Below are 16204 nucleotides of genomic sequence, written 5' to 3' on the forward strand. Positions count from 1 at the left end.
GCCCCAGCTTGGTCCCTCGCCTTTGGGGGCAGTGAGTTGTCTGGTCCTTCCTGCATACACCCCACACAGCTGCCCACGGTCATCGGCCCGAGGAGCAGACGTCCCCCAGTGTCTGAGACCGGCCCCTGCGGCTCCTGTGACTGCAGCCCCAGCACAGCCAGCCTGAGTGCGGTTCACATTTTTGCTGGTCACCCCTGTGAGATATTTCAAGTGGAGTTCATGGGTCAAAGGGCAGATGCTCCGCTAACTGCTCGGTGCCACCCGGTCCTCCAGTTTGGCATGTCCACCAGCAGTGCCGTTAGGGTTTGCCAGATGCCATTGTAATCTACATTTTTCTTACTGTGAGTAAAATTGAACATCTTTTCGTTGCTTAAGGAATATGTGGATAATACACGTGCACATGAGTGTGTGTGTGCACACGTGTGAACTGTCTGGCCACATCTCTGCTCACTTTTCCACTGCACCTCTGACCTGCTCTCTCTACACTTCTAGAATGTCTGTCCCTCGAGCTGTGGTCCGTGTGGAGTTGCACACGGCGTGTGATGCTGTTGCCGTGCTGACTGCTCCCCCGACTGACACGGCTGAGGGGCTTGTCTCTCCTGCACCTCAGTTCTGAGCCAGTGTGAGGAGGGGTCTCTGCGTTTCCTCGTGTCCTGGAGGGCCTTTTTATGGGATCCTGGGCTCCCGGCAGCGCGTGGGCTTTCTGCGGGTGCGCGGCACGCGGAGGCCGCCACAGTGCCTCTCCAGCGGCTGCGTGGCCCACGCCACTTGTTAAACAGTCCACCCGCCCTGCGGTCGGGTCTGTCCCTTCCCCGTCCCTTTCCATGAGCTCATCCCATTGCTCTAACCGCCCGAGCTTCGATCTGATAAAGCTGGTCTTTCACTTTCTCTTCATGGTGTTCTTAGCTAGACCCTGCTCATTTTTCCATGTGAACTTTACAGTTCAGATAAGTGGGTTTTTGCTGAGATGCTGTTAAATTTATAAATGCACTCAGGAAGGACTGCCGTCTCGAGGGTGTCGAGTCGCCCCGGCCCGGGCGTGTGTTCCCGTCAGGCGGCCCCACACTGAGCTCCCCTCCCGTGGTCTGCGTCTCACTAAACTTACGCCTCAGCGTTCGGTCTTTCCTGTTCCGTCGTAGAGGAAACATTCTCTGCCACTGCTGCTAACTGGTTAGTGTTTGAATCCATGACAGCCCTTCACTTCGGGATGCTGACTTTGTATCTGCCACTTGCCTAGAATTTCTTGTTGCTTACTAGTTTTCCCACAAAACCCACTGGGTTTTCCAGGCAAAACCGCATCACCTGCAGACTCCCGAGCGGCGTCCCCTCTGATGCACGACCTTGTCTGGAACCCTTGCCTGGTCCTGGAGGCGGTGGCTCCAGAACAGAACCAGGTGTGGGGGTGAACAGGCTATGAGCTCAGAGGGTGGGGCAGTAGGCGGGGCCTAGACGAGGCTCACCGAGAAGCGGGAGGTTGGGGGGTGTCTGTCATTGAAGTCAGGGACCCCACATTGTGTCCCTTTGCATGGGGAGGGACTGCATTTCCCACAGGTGCTGTACCCTGGCACCCACTCACTAGTAGCTACTGCAGCCTGCACACCCACCTGGCCTGGCGCCCGCCCTGGGCCCATATGCTGTCCAAGAAGGACCCCGGTGAGTGGGGGCTCATGGGAGCTGGAGCAGGGCAGACACAGGGGGCACCTCTGCCAGGGTGAGGGGTTGGGGCAGTGAGACCCTGGGGTGTGAAGTTCGGGAGGGCTTGTAGGGGGTGATGCCCAGAGGCCACCTGAAGTCAGAGGGTGTGAGTTTGGCGACAGAGAGGCCTCCGTGTTCCCAGGATAGCGAGGGAGGGGGGCAGAATCCTCCACCTACCACCCCCAGCAACTGCAGGGCAGGAGAGAACTGGGGCCTTCCTTAGAGCTTCACCATCATTTAATATAATATAGTGGGAAAGGGAGGGGCCTCGAAGTGTGTGGGGCCCATGAGGGACGTGCGTTTTTGAGTTCCCATGGCGGGTGCCCACCAGCCTCACGGCCCTGGACAGCCAATGTCTGGTGTGAGGCTGGTGAGGAGTGACAGGCCTGGCCAGGGGGTGCCGGGTAAGGGCACACTTCCACCCACCCAGCACCCCAGGCAGGATCCCCCTGAGGCCCCTTTGAATAGCACCATGAACAGATGCCGAGGAGGAGGCACCTGGGGGTGCTGCCCTACCCACCCCCCAGGAGCTCTTCGCAGGCCTGGGGCTCCCTACCCTGTGCATCCCCCGTCCCCCTCTGGGCACTTGCTGGCTCTCCTTGCTGTGGCAGCACCTCACCGGCCGCCCCAAGGCAGAGCCTTCCAGCAGGACCCGCCCCCACGTCCAGGCACCAGGCTCCCTGGGGGCAGCAGGGTCTCGGTGACGCTAACGCCCCCACCACCCCCGGGGAGGGCAGGGTGAGGGCAGAGCAGCAGTTCAGGAGGGAGACTTCGGCCAGCCCCGTCCAGGTCTGGGCCTGGCATCCGGGCAGCCTCCTCTCCTCTCCCGGAGGGGACAGTGTTCCCTCTTGCGTCCAGGTCCCCGCAAGCACTAACGAGGGAGCCAGGCGGGGCTGGCATGGTGCAGGAGTGTCCCCCTGACAGGGCTCGGCTCCACGCAGTCCCTGCTCCTCTCCCCACGGTCTGCCCCTCCGCACCGGCTCTGCTCTGGGCAGGGGGTGTGGGCTGGGGAGGAAGCTGTCAGAGGGGCCAAGAGCAATGTCCATCCTCAGGCCTCAGAGGCCGGGGCCCTTGTGGGCTGTCAGCTGAGGCCCTGCGGCTGGGGGAACCCGGTAAGCTGGGAAAGACGATGGTGGCGTACTCCGTCGTCGGTGGTGGCAGCTCAGGGACACAGGGGCCCGAGGGCTCCGGGGTCTTCTCTCGCCACTGGAAGTCCAGCTCCCCGTAGTCCACCACGGAGAACACAGGCCCCGGGGAGGGGCCCTGCTTCTTAGGGGCAGAGGGAAGGAGGGGTCAGCGCTCTCCGAGTGGCCGGCGCACACGCAGGCGCACACATAGCTGGCATGTGCAGGTGCGTAACACGGGCGCACGCAGACGTTCACGCACACACGCACACACACATACACACACGCACACAGACAGGCACGCAAACACATGCAGACGCACGCGGACGAGCACGCAGACACGCACGTAGACGCACACACAAGCATATACGTGTGCACACAAGCACGTTTACCACCAAGCAGGGCCTCTGCCCCATGGCCGGTCCCAGGGCCGGGGTACCCACGCTCCAATTAGGCGACATGGTTGGGGACAAGTGTGGCTGCTCCTGAGGTTACTCACCCCTGGAGTGCACTAGCCCGGCCTGCCCCCAGCCGATTTCCAGAAGGAAAAGGAAACTCACCAGAGGTGGGTCCTCGCTCCGGCAGGCACAGACTCCTGCAGAGAAGGCAGGGGTGTCAGGAGCCCAGAAGGCCCAGCACGAGGCTTCGCAGGGGCGGGGGGTGCAATCCCTCTGGGCATGGGAAGGGCTCTATGCCTTCTATCCTGGGTGGCTGAGCATTGTCCCTACCTGTCCCCAATCCCTATGTCACAACCTGAGCACCTGCTCCTCTCCAAGGTCCTGGCTAGATGTGAGGTGTCTGGTCTGGGCATACGGCCACAAGCAGGAAGGCCTGCCTTCCAGGCCTAGTGCTTCTGCAGCCTCTGGTCACAAACCCAACCGAGCCTGGTGCCCACTGCAGGGACCAAACATACCCTTGGTCCCCGGCTGGTGCCACAAAGCATACAGCAGGTGCATAATTAGCGATGCTGGGGCAGCATCTGTCCCACTGACACGGCACAGAAATGCCTCATGGGTCTCTGTCCGCGCCCAGCGCCCAGGGCACACCACACATTCTCTGCAACATCCCAAGGAGGGAACCAGAGAAACGAACGGGGGGTCCGGCCCCGCGCGTCAGCCGGCCGCTCCCCCAGCCTGCTCAGGGCCTTGTCCAGGCTCCTGTGAGGCCTCCTGCTCTCTGGCCTCGTGTCCCCCTAGGCGCCCGTCCAGGAAGAGCGTAACCTGAAGCCGCTGGTGCTGGAGCCTGAGGAAAGGCTGACCTGGCCCTGGACAGGGGCTCTAGGAAGATCAGCTCTCACCCCTGCCTGGTTGGGGGAGGAGTTGTTTGCGTGGGGGTGGGGCATCCACAAAATTTCTCTAGACTGTCTGAGTGGGTGTCGCAGCACACGCCTGGGGCTGTGGCTGTGACCACAGGTGCCCAGCACTGTTAGAAGCACTTTCACAATGTCTTGTGGCCTGAGGTGCAGCCTGAGGTTTGGGGGAGGCCTTGATGCAGCCAGAAGAGGTGGCTCAGCCTCGGGGGGGGCTCTCCTCACGTTTCTGTGTGACCTTGGCATGGCTTTCCCCACTGCCCCTCCTCGCAGCCCCCTCCTAGGAGCAGGCAAGGGGGAGGGGACAAGGCCAGTGTCTCTGAAGGACCCCAGATCCTGGCAGGGCCAGTCCCCGCTTCCCTGGGGGCTCATCACTGTGGAGGGCAGTGGAGGAAGAGGATGAAGGAAGGTGGGGAGGGGCTCGTGGGCAGGGCTGAAGGCGGCGCCTCCGGCTCTGCCTGGCCCAGACTGGCGGGACTGGCCGGGCGTTACCTCTCGTGGCCCTGGGGAAGGCGGCCAGGACCCAGGTCAGCAGCAGCAGCAGCAGGACTCCCACCAGGATGCTCGTGATGCTGATGACCAGGCTCTGCAGCTGGCCCGTGGGCCTGGGTGGGGGGCTGGGGCCCTCAGTGGGCTGCTTCGGGATTCTCTCTGGGGACGAAAAAGGACAGAGACTCGGGGACTGGGACTCGGGGTCCTGCCCTGCCCTCTCCAGGTTCGGAGGGGCCTCAGGGCTAGACCTGCACTGACCTGTCTCGCCTCATCCCTGGCGGCGTCTGCCACCTGCCCCTCCCTGAGGACAAGTGGGTCTGCGGTGCTGCCAGTCACCGAGGTCTGCGGCCTGGGCCTGGGCCAGAGCCCTGCGCACTGCGCCCCACAGGCCGCCCAGCCCTGCGCTGCCCAGCCCGCAGGGGCCCGCACCTGTCACTATGAGCTCTGCTCGGGGGCTCTCGCTGATCTGCGTCCTGGGAAGCAGGGAGATGGCCCCGCAGAGGTAGGTGCCGCTGTCATTGCGCTGGGCCGCCAGGACGCTCATCTGGAAGTCTCGCCCGTTGGGCAGTCGCGTGACGTGGAAGCGCCGGTTGCTGCGGGGCTGGCTGCCGTCCTCAGGGAAGGCGGCCAGCTTGTCGGTCTGGTTCCGGGGGCTCAGGCGGTACCAGTTGAGCACGAAGTGCTCAGACGTGTTGGAGAAGCTGCAGGTGAAGGTGGCCGTCTCTCCCTCGGCCACCGAGAGCTGCGGCGGGTTGAAGGTGAGGGGTCTCCACGGCCTGTCGGGGGCATCTTGGGAGAATCGCAGACGGTAAGGAAGGGGCGTGTGGGCAGCCCACCGAGACGAGACCCTCCACTCTCCCACATGCTGTGCCATAGGAAGGTTCTGGAAGGCCCCCCTACACTGGAACGCCTCGACCACGCCTCTGCCACGGGCCCTGCAGCTTTTCCTTCACTCCTCCAGGGATGGGCTGCTCACTCCAGCCGGCGACACCAGGCGGGACCTTCTTGGATTGTGTCGAGACCTGGGCCTGGCCGCTTTCTGGCTCTGAGCCAGGACCCCTTTTCTGCTGCCTTCACTGTCCCCCCTTGCTGACTGCATGGTCACGGCTCTATGCCCCAGGGTCTGCACTGTGCCCACCCTTGTTTGCACTGAGGACACTTCGGCTTGGAGAGGCCAGGGCCCAGCGGCCATTTCCCTCCCCTGGCACCCCCGGCCAGTGCTGGCACATGGCCGGTCATGCAGCTCTATGTGCTGATCCTGTGGATCCCCTCGAGTGCCTGCTGGACGTGAGGGTGGGAACCGCGTGGGCCGGGGCCAGGAGGCCCCAGGCTGGGTTCCCCGGGCCCTGCGGAGTATGGCTCTGTGCAAGGGCTCTGTGTGGCTCACGGGGGGGCACGACCAGGCATCAGGGAGGCCCGGAGGGGGCTGGGCCTGGAGCGGGGCCGCCCGTGTAAGCCAGGCCCTCTGCTCTAAGCAAGACCCCCAGCCCTGTGGATACCCGGTGTCTGCCACTCCCCCACTTTCCTGAGGGTGACACATATACCAGGAGGGCTGTAGTGTGTCCTAATTGTCACCGTGTGCCCAAACCACACCCCGCCAGCAAGCCACACCAGGCTGCCCTGACGGTGCTGATGCACAGCTCGTTCGAACATTCATTACGGAAGCACCCAGGTCTCCTTAAAGAACGTGTCATGTGAGTGACAGTCCGAGGTGGACGCAAGTTGCGATGAGCCGTTGCAGACGCTCCAGGCTGGAAAGCACCCACCGCCGAGAGCCGCACCTCACGAACACCTCCAGGAGCACCCAGTCTGCACGCACCACCCCGGCCACTCCCCGCCCTCGCCAAGCTCATGCCACCACCTGGTCCACCCTGCCACGGCCCTGAGCAGCCCTCCTCCCGTGGCCAGGGAGATTCAGGAAACTCGCCTTAGGGCCGACGCCGTGCGTGGAGGCCCCTCCAGCAGGCCTCCCTCCGTGCGCGCACTTTTGCTGACAGGTCCGGAGACCCTGTCCTTGTGTGTGGAGGGGTGGCCCTGCTTCTCTTCAGTTGGGGTTCTCATCTGCTCCCCCAGACCTTAATTTGTGACCATTTGAGTCACTGTCTCTTCGTTGGCTCTTCCCGGTGCCTTTCATGGCTTCTGAACTTGACCAGGTGGGACCTTGGGCTGCTGGGTCCCTGTCTAGCTGCCCCCACAGGTCTCTCACTCATCACAAAAGGAAAAGGGCCGAGAGGGAATGTCCCTGTTGTGGGGTCCCTGACGGGTACCCAAGAAAGATCAACGCATCTGTGATCTGCCACAAACAAACATCGGACACACCTGGGTGGCAGGTGCCTACACACCTAGCCTGGACCCTTTAAGAATGCCATGGCTGGCAACAAAGCAAAAAGCAACCAGTGGGCCTGCATCAAACTGAAAATCTTCTGCACAGCAAAGGGAACCGTGAACAAAATGAAAAGAATAGAAGACTTTGCAAATCATAAATCCGATAAGGGGTTAGTATCCAAGATATACAAGCAACTGAGACAGCTCAATAGCAAAACAATTTGATTACAAAATGGGCATAGGACCTAAACAGATATTTCTCCAAGAGGACACACAGCCGACAGCCATGTGAGAAGATGCTCAACATCCCTAATGATCAAGGAAATGCAAATCAAAGCCACAGTGAGATGTTACCTCATACCTGTCAGAACGGCCATCAGCAATAAATCAACAAACAGCAAGTGGAGAAAAGGGACCCCTCGTTCGCTGTTGGTGGGATTGTAAATTAGTGCAATCACTATGGAAAATGGTATAGCAGTTCCCCCCAAAATTAAAAATAGAACTATATGACCCAGCAATTGCACTTCTGGATATTTATCTGAAGAAAACAAAAACACTAATTTGAAAAGATATATGTACACCTGTGTTCACTGGAGCACTATTTACCACAGCCAAGATACGGAAGCAACCTGGGTGTCCATCAATACATCAATAGATGATTGGATAACGAAGAGATGGTATGTATATACAGTGGAATATTAACCATGAAAAAGAATGAAGATTTTGCCATTTTTGACAATCTGGATAGAACTTGAGGCCATTACGCTAAGTGAAATAAGTCAGAGAAAGACAAATACTTATATGTAGACCCTAAAACAGAACCGAACAGCCCAGACTTAGTGAACGCGCCTAAAATCTGCAAGACTTTGCGTAAGCGTCTGGACTCCTGACCTCTCCTTAAACATCAGGAGACCTGCACCGCTGGGCGCTGCCCCGCGCCTGGAGTTGGGTCGTGGCTGTCCCTTTCCTGGGCGTGTGTGCTGCCAGGACACCCCGTCCCATCAGTGGTTTGCCCACCTGTGACGCGTTTCTTTTTTGCCCTGTGAGGAGAATGTGATTGTGTATTAAGCGTGAGTTGGTAGGAACGTGGACTGCTCCAGGTGGTGGCTGGAGACGGTGAGGAGAAGAGAATGTGAAAGGCAAAGTATCAGGGGACTGTTGAGATGTGGCGACACCCTAACGGGACTGGACAGGAACAGCAGGGCCCCAAGTGGCCAGGGGATCGATGATGCTCCTGGAGCCGTGGCTGCCCTGGGCTCGGCTGGACTAAACCTGGGCATCATCACAGTGCTTCCTGCTCGGCGGATCCCCTTGGTGGGGCGTTTGTGCCCAGGGTGGCCACGGGCCAGGCCGCAGCTGACCCCGTCCTCCTGCTACGCGGAGCTCAGCGAACCCTGAGTGCCAGGCCACCAGCAAATCCGTGCTTCTCGGGCGCCCAGCCGCTGCCGGTGTGCACCGCAGGGGCAAGTATCCGAGAACCCAGGGCCTGGCGCCAGGTGAACTGCGGGCGCCCCGCCTGGGGTCCCTGGTCACCCTCGTGGTTTGCTTTCCTGGGGCAGCACGGTTGATCTCGTTTCTCAGACGAACGCGGTTCCCGGTGGTTGAGTGTGGGGGATACCGCATGCAGTGTGGGGGCGCAGGAAACTGCTTGTGGCCTGGTCCTCGGTTTGGCCGTGGGGACGAAAACTCGGGAAATGGCGATGACGTGTCAAGTGCAAGTCCAGTCTCGATTCTGTTCGAGGCAGAGGGGCCGGCGTCCGTTCTCACCTGAATCGGGCACATTTGTGCCGTTAGCCCAGCCCGTGACGCACCGCGCTCCTGGACGTTCAGGCGAGCCCCCCGCGAGTGAGGCTTGCTCACCGGGGGCCGTGGTCCCGCGGGACGTTGCCCTTCGCCTGAGGCGGGTGTGCCTCGTGTTCTGCCACCCAGCAGTGAGCGAGCCCTGGGACCCTGTGCCAAGCACACCAAATCGTCAAGTGCTCCTTGTACTTACACTCAAGAAGAGATGCCTGTCTGTTCATTATGATGGTTATAGTTTTAAACATAAAAGTAAAACCACAGATGAAAGCACTCAGAAGTCCCAAGGTCACACTCATGTTTCCAAAGACAGGTCTCCACCCCGAGGAAGGCGGCTTTGAACACTTTGAGTCTTGTTTCTAATTTCACTCCATAAACTAGAATTACAGCTTTTCGTAACATGCCCAAGGACCCCTGCCCCCACCGGGTGTTTTTCCCTTCCAAATACTCCTAGGCTGTCATCACCCCGTAGAGATCTCTTGGCAAAGTTACATGTATTTTGTTTCTGTAATATTTTTCATAAATCAGTTTCCTCAATACCAAGCTGCTTTTCTTAGTTTTCCATTCGATTCTTCTCCATCTTTTCGAAATCATGCCAATCAAAGGCAAATGCGATATCAGGTGCAGTTTATCCCAGGGCTGTTTGGGAGGCTTAAACCCTCCGCTGGACTGAGTCCTCCTTTACATGCATGCGGCTCAGAGTCGTGCTGAGCTTACCGGCATTTTTATCATTTGTCTTTGAAAATTCTACCTAGTTTCCCAGGCAGTCACATTCCCAGATCTCTAAGCCACCGCTCTTTTGTCACCGATCATGGGCAGGAATTAAATGAGTTCTGAATGTATTTCTATAACTTGCTTCTCATGCAATGTCGAATCACATTTCCTGCTTCTTTATATCCATAAGCTATTATTATTTCCCAGTGTTCTTCCAAGTCAGTAATATCTGGAACTTAAAAATATTACTCCAGTCTAGAGAGTTCGAAGAGATGTCCAAGCCCTCCTGGCGCTGCCTCCTCAGTCCTTCCCGTGGTTTTTCTTCTCGGCAGCGTCCCCGTCGACCTGGCTGTGTCGTTCTTACGACAGTTTCCTGAGATCGTCCTTTTTGCTTATCATGTCTTGGGTGTCCCACTGATGGGGTGACAGATATGTAAAAATAGTGTGAAGTGCTTAATATTTTCCTCTTCAGATAACATCAACCCTCAACAAATATTTCCGATATTTATATATGTCAAGTTTTAAAACACTTTCTTATCCCTTTTTAGTTTAAAAGCCTCGTGTGGCTTCTAAGTGCCCTGGGGGTGACAGTGTGATCCCAGCTCCTCGCATGCGGCCCCGTGAGCCCTGTGGGCCGCTCCCCACAGAGCCGCCTCCGCCCCCGGTGCTCACCGTAGGCCTCAGTTCGGGCCTCTGTGGTGGCACTTGCGTCACTCAGCGCTACCGTTATTTGTACGCGTGACCGTGTGAGCTTGCTCCCCGGCCCGGTGCCTCTGGGACAAGGGTGGATAAGTAGCTGCCGAGTAGTGGCAGCTCCAGATCCTCTACTCACATGGGGTTCTGGGGGACAGTCCAGCCAAGAGTGGGGACGAGCCTGTCTGCAGCTGCGCTGGCAAAGCGCACACAGGGCACGGGCTGGGTCGGCTCGCTCGGTGTCCGCGGGCCTGCCTCGAGGACGGCCAGGCCCTGACGGTGGGGAGACTTGCAGAGTCACCGTGATGGATCGGGGCTCATGCCGGACGCTGGTTTCGCTCACGGTTTTGTCCCTGACACATGACTCCATTCTGCTCTGCGAGTTTCTCTCATCGTTTTCTTCTTGACGCCAACATCACACAGAGAGGTCTCCGCCTTCGTGCGTCTGGCTGGGAGACAGAACTGCCTTCCCCACCCTGACCCCGTGTCAGCCAGTGTCCGGTCAGGCAGCGGAGGCCACCGCAGGGGTCCAGACAGAGCGGCTGTGCACGGGGGCCGGTGTCAGTGCCGCCGGAAGGCCCGACGTTGGGGCGAGCGCAGTGAGGGGCGCCGCCGCCAGGCCCCAGAGGCTCCCGCGGACGCCAGGCTGGTCGCGGCCACGCCGCTGCCGTCAGAAACACTCAAACTGTTCAAAAGTAAACTTTCTCTTTTCCTCCAGCTTTCCCACGTTCTGCCAGTGCCTCTTTTTGGAAGGCCTGGTCCCGAAGGTATCTGGCTGTGAAATCTGGGAGATTCAATTTTCAGTGTTTCAGCCCCAGAATAAGAAGAGCTAGGAAAGAAGCCGCTGGAAAAATGGCCTGTGGGTGTCTCACACCCCACCCCACCAAATCTTTGGCATAATACCAATTCCTTGCCTTTTCCACCCACGAAGTAATGATAGCAGGTCAAGTTTAACCATCAATGTCACTTCGGCTTATAACCTGGTACAAGTCGCGTCAGCACATGAATCTCCAGGGACTGCCATAGACGAGGGTCCCCTATAATGGGTTCGAAGGGACGCAGCCTGGACGTGAGCTGGGGGCTCACTCCACTGCCCTCTTGGAACTTCACTTCCTGTGAGCACACTGAGGGCGCTGAGAAATTCACCAGACTCAACCAAATTTGACGTTTTTGAGTTTGCAATTGGTTTTCATTAGTGAAAACATGGTCACAGTCCCTGCCACCTGGAATCTATGAGAAGCAGGGAGGAAAGTAAGCAGAGTGTGAGTGTGCGTGCGTGTGCGCGTGCGTGCGTGCGTGCGCATGTGCGCGTGTGTGCGTGTGTATGTGTGTGTGCGTGTGCGTGTGTGTGGAATGAAACCAGTAGGATGCAGTGACAGGAGATACGATCAGGGGCATGGACCTGGTTAGGCGGCGGGGTCGAGGGCTCACTCTGAGGAAGTGGCATTGAAGCAGAGACCTTGAGGGGCAGATGGGATCCATCACACACGGAGAGACACGGGGGCTCTCAGTAACCCACGGGTCATCCCATGGTCAACAAACCATTACTGAACTTGAATGACATCTATATAGAAATTCAGCAGTTGAAATATTTACGGCGATTCAATTCCAGGATAAATGGGACGGAAGGACAGATGTGCCCCTTGCAGACGGTGCTCTAGCAAGAGCTCTAAGGAAAGGAGGGGCCGAGCCTGGCCCGCAGCCAGGAGGGCAGCTGGGCGAGATAAGCCCGGGGTTATCTGAGTATGATGGGAAGCTGCTACGGAGGTCTAGATGATTCATACAGACGCACGGTCGGGTTTACACTAAAAGATCACTCTGCCTGGTGAAGAATGGGTTGAGATGAAATAGAGAACCATCGACTTCGAAGCTCTCAGAAGTTTGTGGAGCGGTGGCGGTGGTCCAGCTGTGCCATGAAGCAGAGGAGAGGGGTCTCTGGGGTGGATTTGGAAGAGCTGGCGTGTGATCCCTGAGGAACGGGGGGCGATGGCAGTGGGGCTCCAGGAGATGCCCAAATTTCCGGGGGGCGGGGCTGGACACACCCTGGGGCTTCGTCCGAACTCGGTTTCCTCAGTCCCAGGGGCTGCGTGATTTGAGGAGGGTAGAAGGACCGAAGTCCACAGGGCAGGTCCTGGGGCCTCTGGGAAGAGACCCGAGTACCTGCAGGGCACACAGCGTCCCCGTCCGATCGCGCCTCTGGCACGGAATCCGTCGCCGAGGGCCGGCACGACGCGAGAGATTACGGGGAGCATGAAGAAAGGGAAGAGCCAGACAAGGCCTTCGAGAGTGCGCTGTCTGGAACGAAAGCTACGGTGCGCACAGGACAGGGCGGCCCGGTCAGTGCGGCGAGACAGTGGCAAAGCGGGGTGGGAACCCACACAGGGACACGGGAAGGTCGCGTGGGGCAGGCGGCCTCCAGCTGGTCTCAAAGGAGGTGTGTGAATTTGAATTAAAAAAAATAGCGTGTTCACATACCTACGTGTGCATGTATGTGACAGATTAGTGCCGTGCATGCACACGTTCACATTCGTTTCCATTGTTGGGGGGCGTGTGCTAAGAGCGACCCATGTGCTAAGTGTAGAGCCATGAGCTCACAGTTCCAGTCCAGTACCACAGGGCTGCTGTCTCGGAGAGACCGGCTCGCTTCTGTCCCGTCTTAGCACACATGCAGGTTTAGGATCGCTGTCTCGTCCCCCGTGAGAACACAGTCACCAGCTGGAAGACAGCACATCTGTGTGGTGACTGTTTTTGGCTTTGCTGGCACTCGGGCAGAATATGGCTCCGCCACGCCCCTCAGGCCAGCCCTCCCTCGCTGCCCGTGTTAGGGTGCTGTTTTTCACAGGTTAGTTTAACAGCGTCTGTGAGTCTGTACTCCAGCTCGAGAGCCCCCCACGTCGTGGTATGTCTACGTTTCCCCTGCATGGAGTAGGATTCTTTCATTTGGGGCATAACTCTCAGGTTTCAACAAATCCCGCCACAGAGGTCCTTCCTGCTGCCCTGCAGACAACCCTCCCCCACCGCCAACCCCTGCAACATCCATCTGCTTCCTGTCTCTATTTTTGCTATTTTCAGAAAGTTAGATAAATGGGGACACGTACAGTGGAATTAGCCACAGACTGAGCACACGCATGGAATGATGCGCCATTTCGTATAAGGGACTGGGCCAAAAACCACAGATACCGCGGCACGGCCGTATTGAGTATTGGAAAGTAGCTAGGAGAGTGGATTTCGAAAGTTTTCACTGCAAGAAAAAAAAATTCTGTAACTGTGTGTGGTTCTGGCTGCTAACTAGACTGGTGGCGACTGTTTCCCAATACGTACAAGTATCGAATCGTCACAGCTGATATAACGTCATGTAAATTATACCCCAGTAAAGAATATTCCTATTTCTAAAGCTTTTCATATCTAAAATAAAACTGAGAAACTCCAGGGCCAACAAAGACAGAGGCGGATCCTGCTCCAGGTCAGAGGAAGCTGAGGACAGGGGCATCCAAACGCGGCGGGCAGTCCTCGATGGAGCGTCAGGGAACGAGAAACCAGCGGAGGGCTGGGCTGGGACACGGGGGCATCTGGACCCCGGGGCTGCATGGGAGCTACCGTCCCGGGGTGGGGCACGTCAGCAGCACGAGGAGAGCTGTCTGCAAGTAACTGTCCACGGCTTGGGCCAAACCTGGGTCCCGTGCGCAGACGGGGAGCGCCGGGGCCCCCGTTCCCATGACAAGTCCCGCCCCGCACCTTGGCGGGCAGCCTTATGTGGTCGTTCTAAGTGAGCTCAGGTCGTGGCGCACGCTGTCCCCATCACAAGAAGAGGAGCATTGGAACAGACACACACAGGAGAGGCCAGGCGAAGGCAGAGGCAGGGATGGGTGATGTGCCTGCCAGCCAAGGGTGGCCAAGGGTTGACGGCCACCACCGGAAGCTGGAGAGGCCTGGGAAGGCCTAGAGCCCGTTTTCTGTCTCGGCCTCTGGACGAACCAGCCTGGCTGACAGCTCGATCTCAGGCTTCCAGCCTCCAGACTGTGAGACAATCAGCTTCTGTCTTACAGGCCGCCTGGCCTGAGGCATCTGTTACGGCCACCGACACAGCAGGCGCGGCAGTATCGTCACCGGTGACTCTGGGTAAAGGGTGTTCACTGCCATGTTTCTGTAACTTTTCTGTATGATAGTTTTTGAAATTGTAAGTTGAAAAAAATAAATGAAACGACCTGACTTTAAACAAATGTGTCCTGGGCTGTGCTGGACAGTTTTGCAAACAACCCTGGAGGGCGGCATTGTTGTCCCCGCTTGCGGTGGAGAACCCCAGCTCAGAGAGGTCCGGTGACGAAGCTCCCGGGGGCGGCGGGGTGGGGGGGTGCTGCCGTCCGCACTCCAGGCTCTCGCCCCGAAGCCCCCGAAGCCCCTAGGGGTTGGGGCGTGGGCAAACCTCTGGGTTTGGGATAGTTCATAAAATGCAAAAAACCAGGTACATAAGGAGGGGGGTTTCCATGGGAATGACCGAAATAATAGATACGGCGAATAAATTAAGGAGGAAAAAAGACATGTCACGGCATAAAAAGCCCCTGCAGCCCAGAGGCCGCGGCTGGGGGAAGGAGCAGGACCACCCCATATGCAACGTCAGCCGCGCGGGGCCACCACTGGCACCAGTGGCACAGGTGGGGAAACTGAGGCACCCTGGGCTTGAAATCTCGTCCACAGTTGAACTTGGAGTCTGGCCGCAGAACCTCACATTGGCCTCCCGTGCTCTGGGGAGGGGCCTGGCAGAGAGCGGGGCGTGGGGGGGTCACGGTCTCTTTTACATCTTGGCCTTCCTCCCGGGGCGACGTGCACCCTCTGCCCCCGCAAGGCCCTCCACTGGCCACAGGCCCTTGGACCACTGACCCCAGCATTGGGTTTCCTCCATGGACCCTGAAGTCTTCCTGGAGAGTGAGCCGTGCCGAGGAGGAAAGCCGGGCTGCCTAGTGCCCCCAACGTCACCATGCAGGCCCCGGCAGAGACGACCGAGGGTCCGTGGGCACAGGATTCCAAGACCAATGGTCCCAGTGGGGCGTCAGGGCACCCCACCTCACCTTGGTCCTGCCAGGGGCCATTACCACCCCACCCCGCCGTCCCAGGGAGGCACAGGCATGCCGTCCCCAGCCTCCTCTGTGTAGTGCTGATGACCGTCACACTTCGACACGGGCCTGCCAGACACGGGCAGCCTGCACAGGGTCTCGACGCCCTCACCAGAACCCGCCACGGCCGCTGTGAGCTAGGCCAGGCACGGTGGACCTGAGAGTCTTACCCAGAGACCCTGGGCACATGCACCCCAGGCCCCTGAAGGGGTGAGTGGGCGAACCGCCTTCACGCGCATGGTTACGCTTTTCATCAAATTAGGATAAGTCTCAGGCCATCCAGCCTGTCACCCCGGGAGCCAGTCAGCCCCCTGAGAGGCCAGTCCCAGCCAGTAAGACACAGCTGGGGCAGCCTTGGCCAGCCCATGCCTGTCACCCTCCAGAGAGGGGCACTGCGCACGGAGGACTGGCTGGGACAGTGCTGCCTGCTCACTGGTCACACCACCCGCCAAGTCCAGAGAGAGCACTTCCCTTACCCAGGCCACACGGCTCTCTGCCAGGGGCAGCGCTGGGTCTCAGGGGCCTGGCCCTTCCACAGCCCCCTCCCCACCCGCGAAGGACCAAGGGTGGGAGGTCGTTCCCAGCCCTGACCCCGTGCCACCACCCCCCTCGCGTCACCGAACCCCGACCCGCGTACCTAAGAGCCATCCTGGCCGCCAGCCCAGCTGCAGCACGGCCCAGAGGAGTGGCCAGGGCACCCGCGGGGCCCCCATGCCCCGATCGATCGCCAGCGGCTGCCGACCTCCTGCCTCTCTCTGCTCCAGCAGAGGTGTGTGCGCAAAAGGAAACTGAACCGGGTGTCAAAGGGACACGCCCCAAGCCCCGCCCCTTCTTCCTCCCCCTCCCACGTAGGCAGGGAGTGGGGGGGACAGAGAGAGATGGGGAGGGGAGGGAGAGGGAAGGACAGACAGGGACAGAGTCACAGACACACAGAGGAGGAGGGA

General features: G+C 58.9%; 1 protein-coding gene across 3 annotated transcripts; it reads right to left on the reverse strand.

Moving 5' to 3' along the window:
* Window positions 1-1747: 1747 nt before the first annotated feature.
* On the reverse strand, window positions 1748-16019 carry PDCD1 (programmed cell death 1). Of its 3 annotated transcripts, none has more exons than XM_039861509.1 (5): window positions 15898-16019; window positions 5050-5409; window positions 4621-4779; window positions 3380-3414; window positions 1748-2958 (listed from the first exon to the last, which is right to left on the reverse strand). In XM_039861509.1, the coding sequence occupies exons 1-5, from the start codon at window positions 15971-15973 to the stop codon at window positions 2716-2718; spliced, it is 873 nt and encodes a 290-aa protein (XP_039717443.1). In that variant the 5' UTR covers window positions 15974-16019; the 3' UTR covers window positions 1748-2715. The 3 variants fall into 3 exon arrangements, with proteins under 3 accessions (XP_039717443.1, XP_039717435.1, XP_039717425.1); XM_039861501.1 differs by having other exon boundaries at window positions 1748-2961; window positions 15898-16016; XM_039861491.1 differs by having other exon boundaries at window positions 1748-2964; window positions 15898-16014.
* Between the last annotated feature and the right edge of the window lie 185 nt (window positions 16020-16204).

This window comes from Pteropus medius, unplaced genomic scaffold (genome assembly GCF_902729225.1).
Source record: "Pteropus medius unplaced genomic scaffold, Ma_sr-lr_union100, whole genome shotgun sequence".
Classification (NCBI taxonomy): Eukaryota; Metazoa; Chordata; class Mammalia; order Chiroptera; family Pteropodidae; genus Pteropus; species Pteropus medius.

Coding starts and splice junctions, on each gene's coding strand:
- PDCD1 (XM_039861491.1), bottom strand. CDS start 15,973: ATGGGGGCCCCGCGGGTGCCCTGGCCACTCCTCTGGGCCGTGCTGCAG. Junction 5,410..15,897: donor GCGGCCAGGATGGCTCTTAG/GTACGCGGGTCG, acceptor GATTCTCCCAAG/ATGCCCCCGACAGGCCGTGG. Junction 4,780..5,049: donor AGCAGAGCTCATAGTGACAG/GTGCGGGCCCCT, acceptor TTTCGTCCCCAG/AGAGAATCCCGAAGCAGCCC.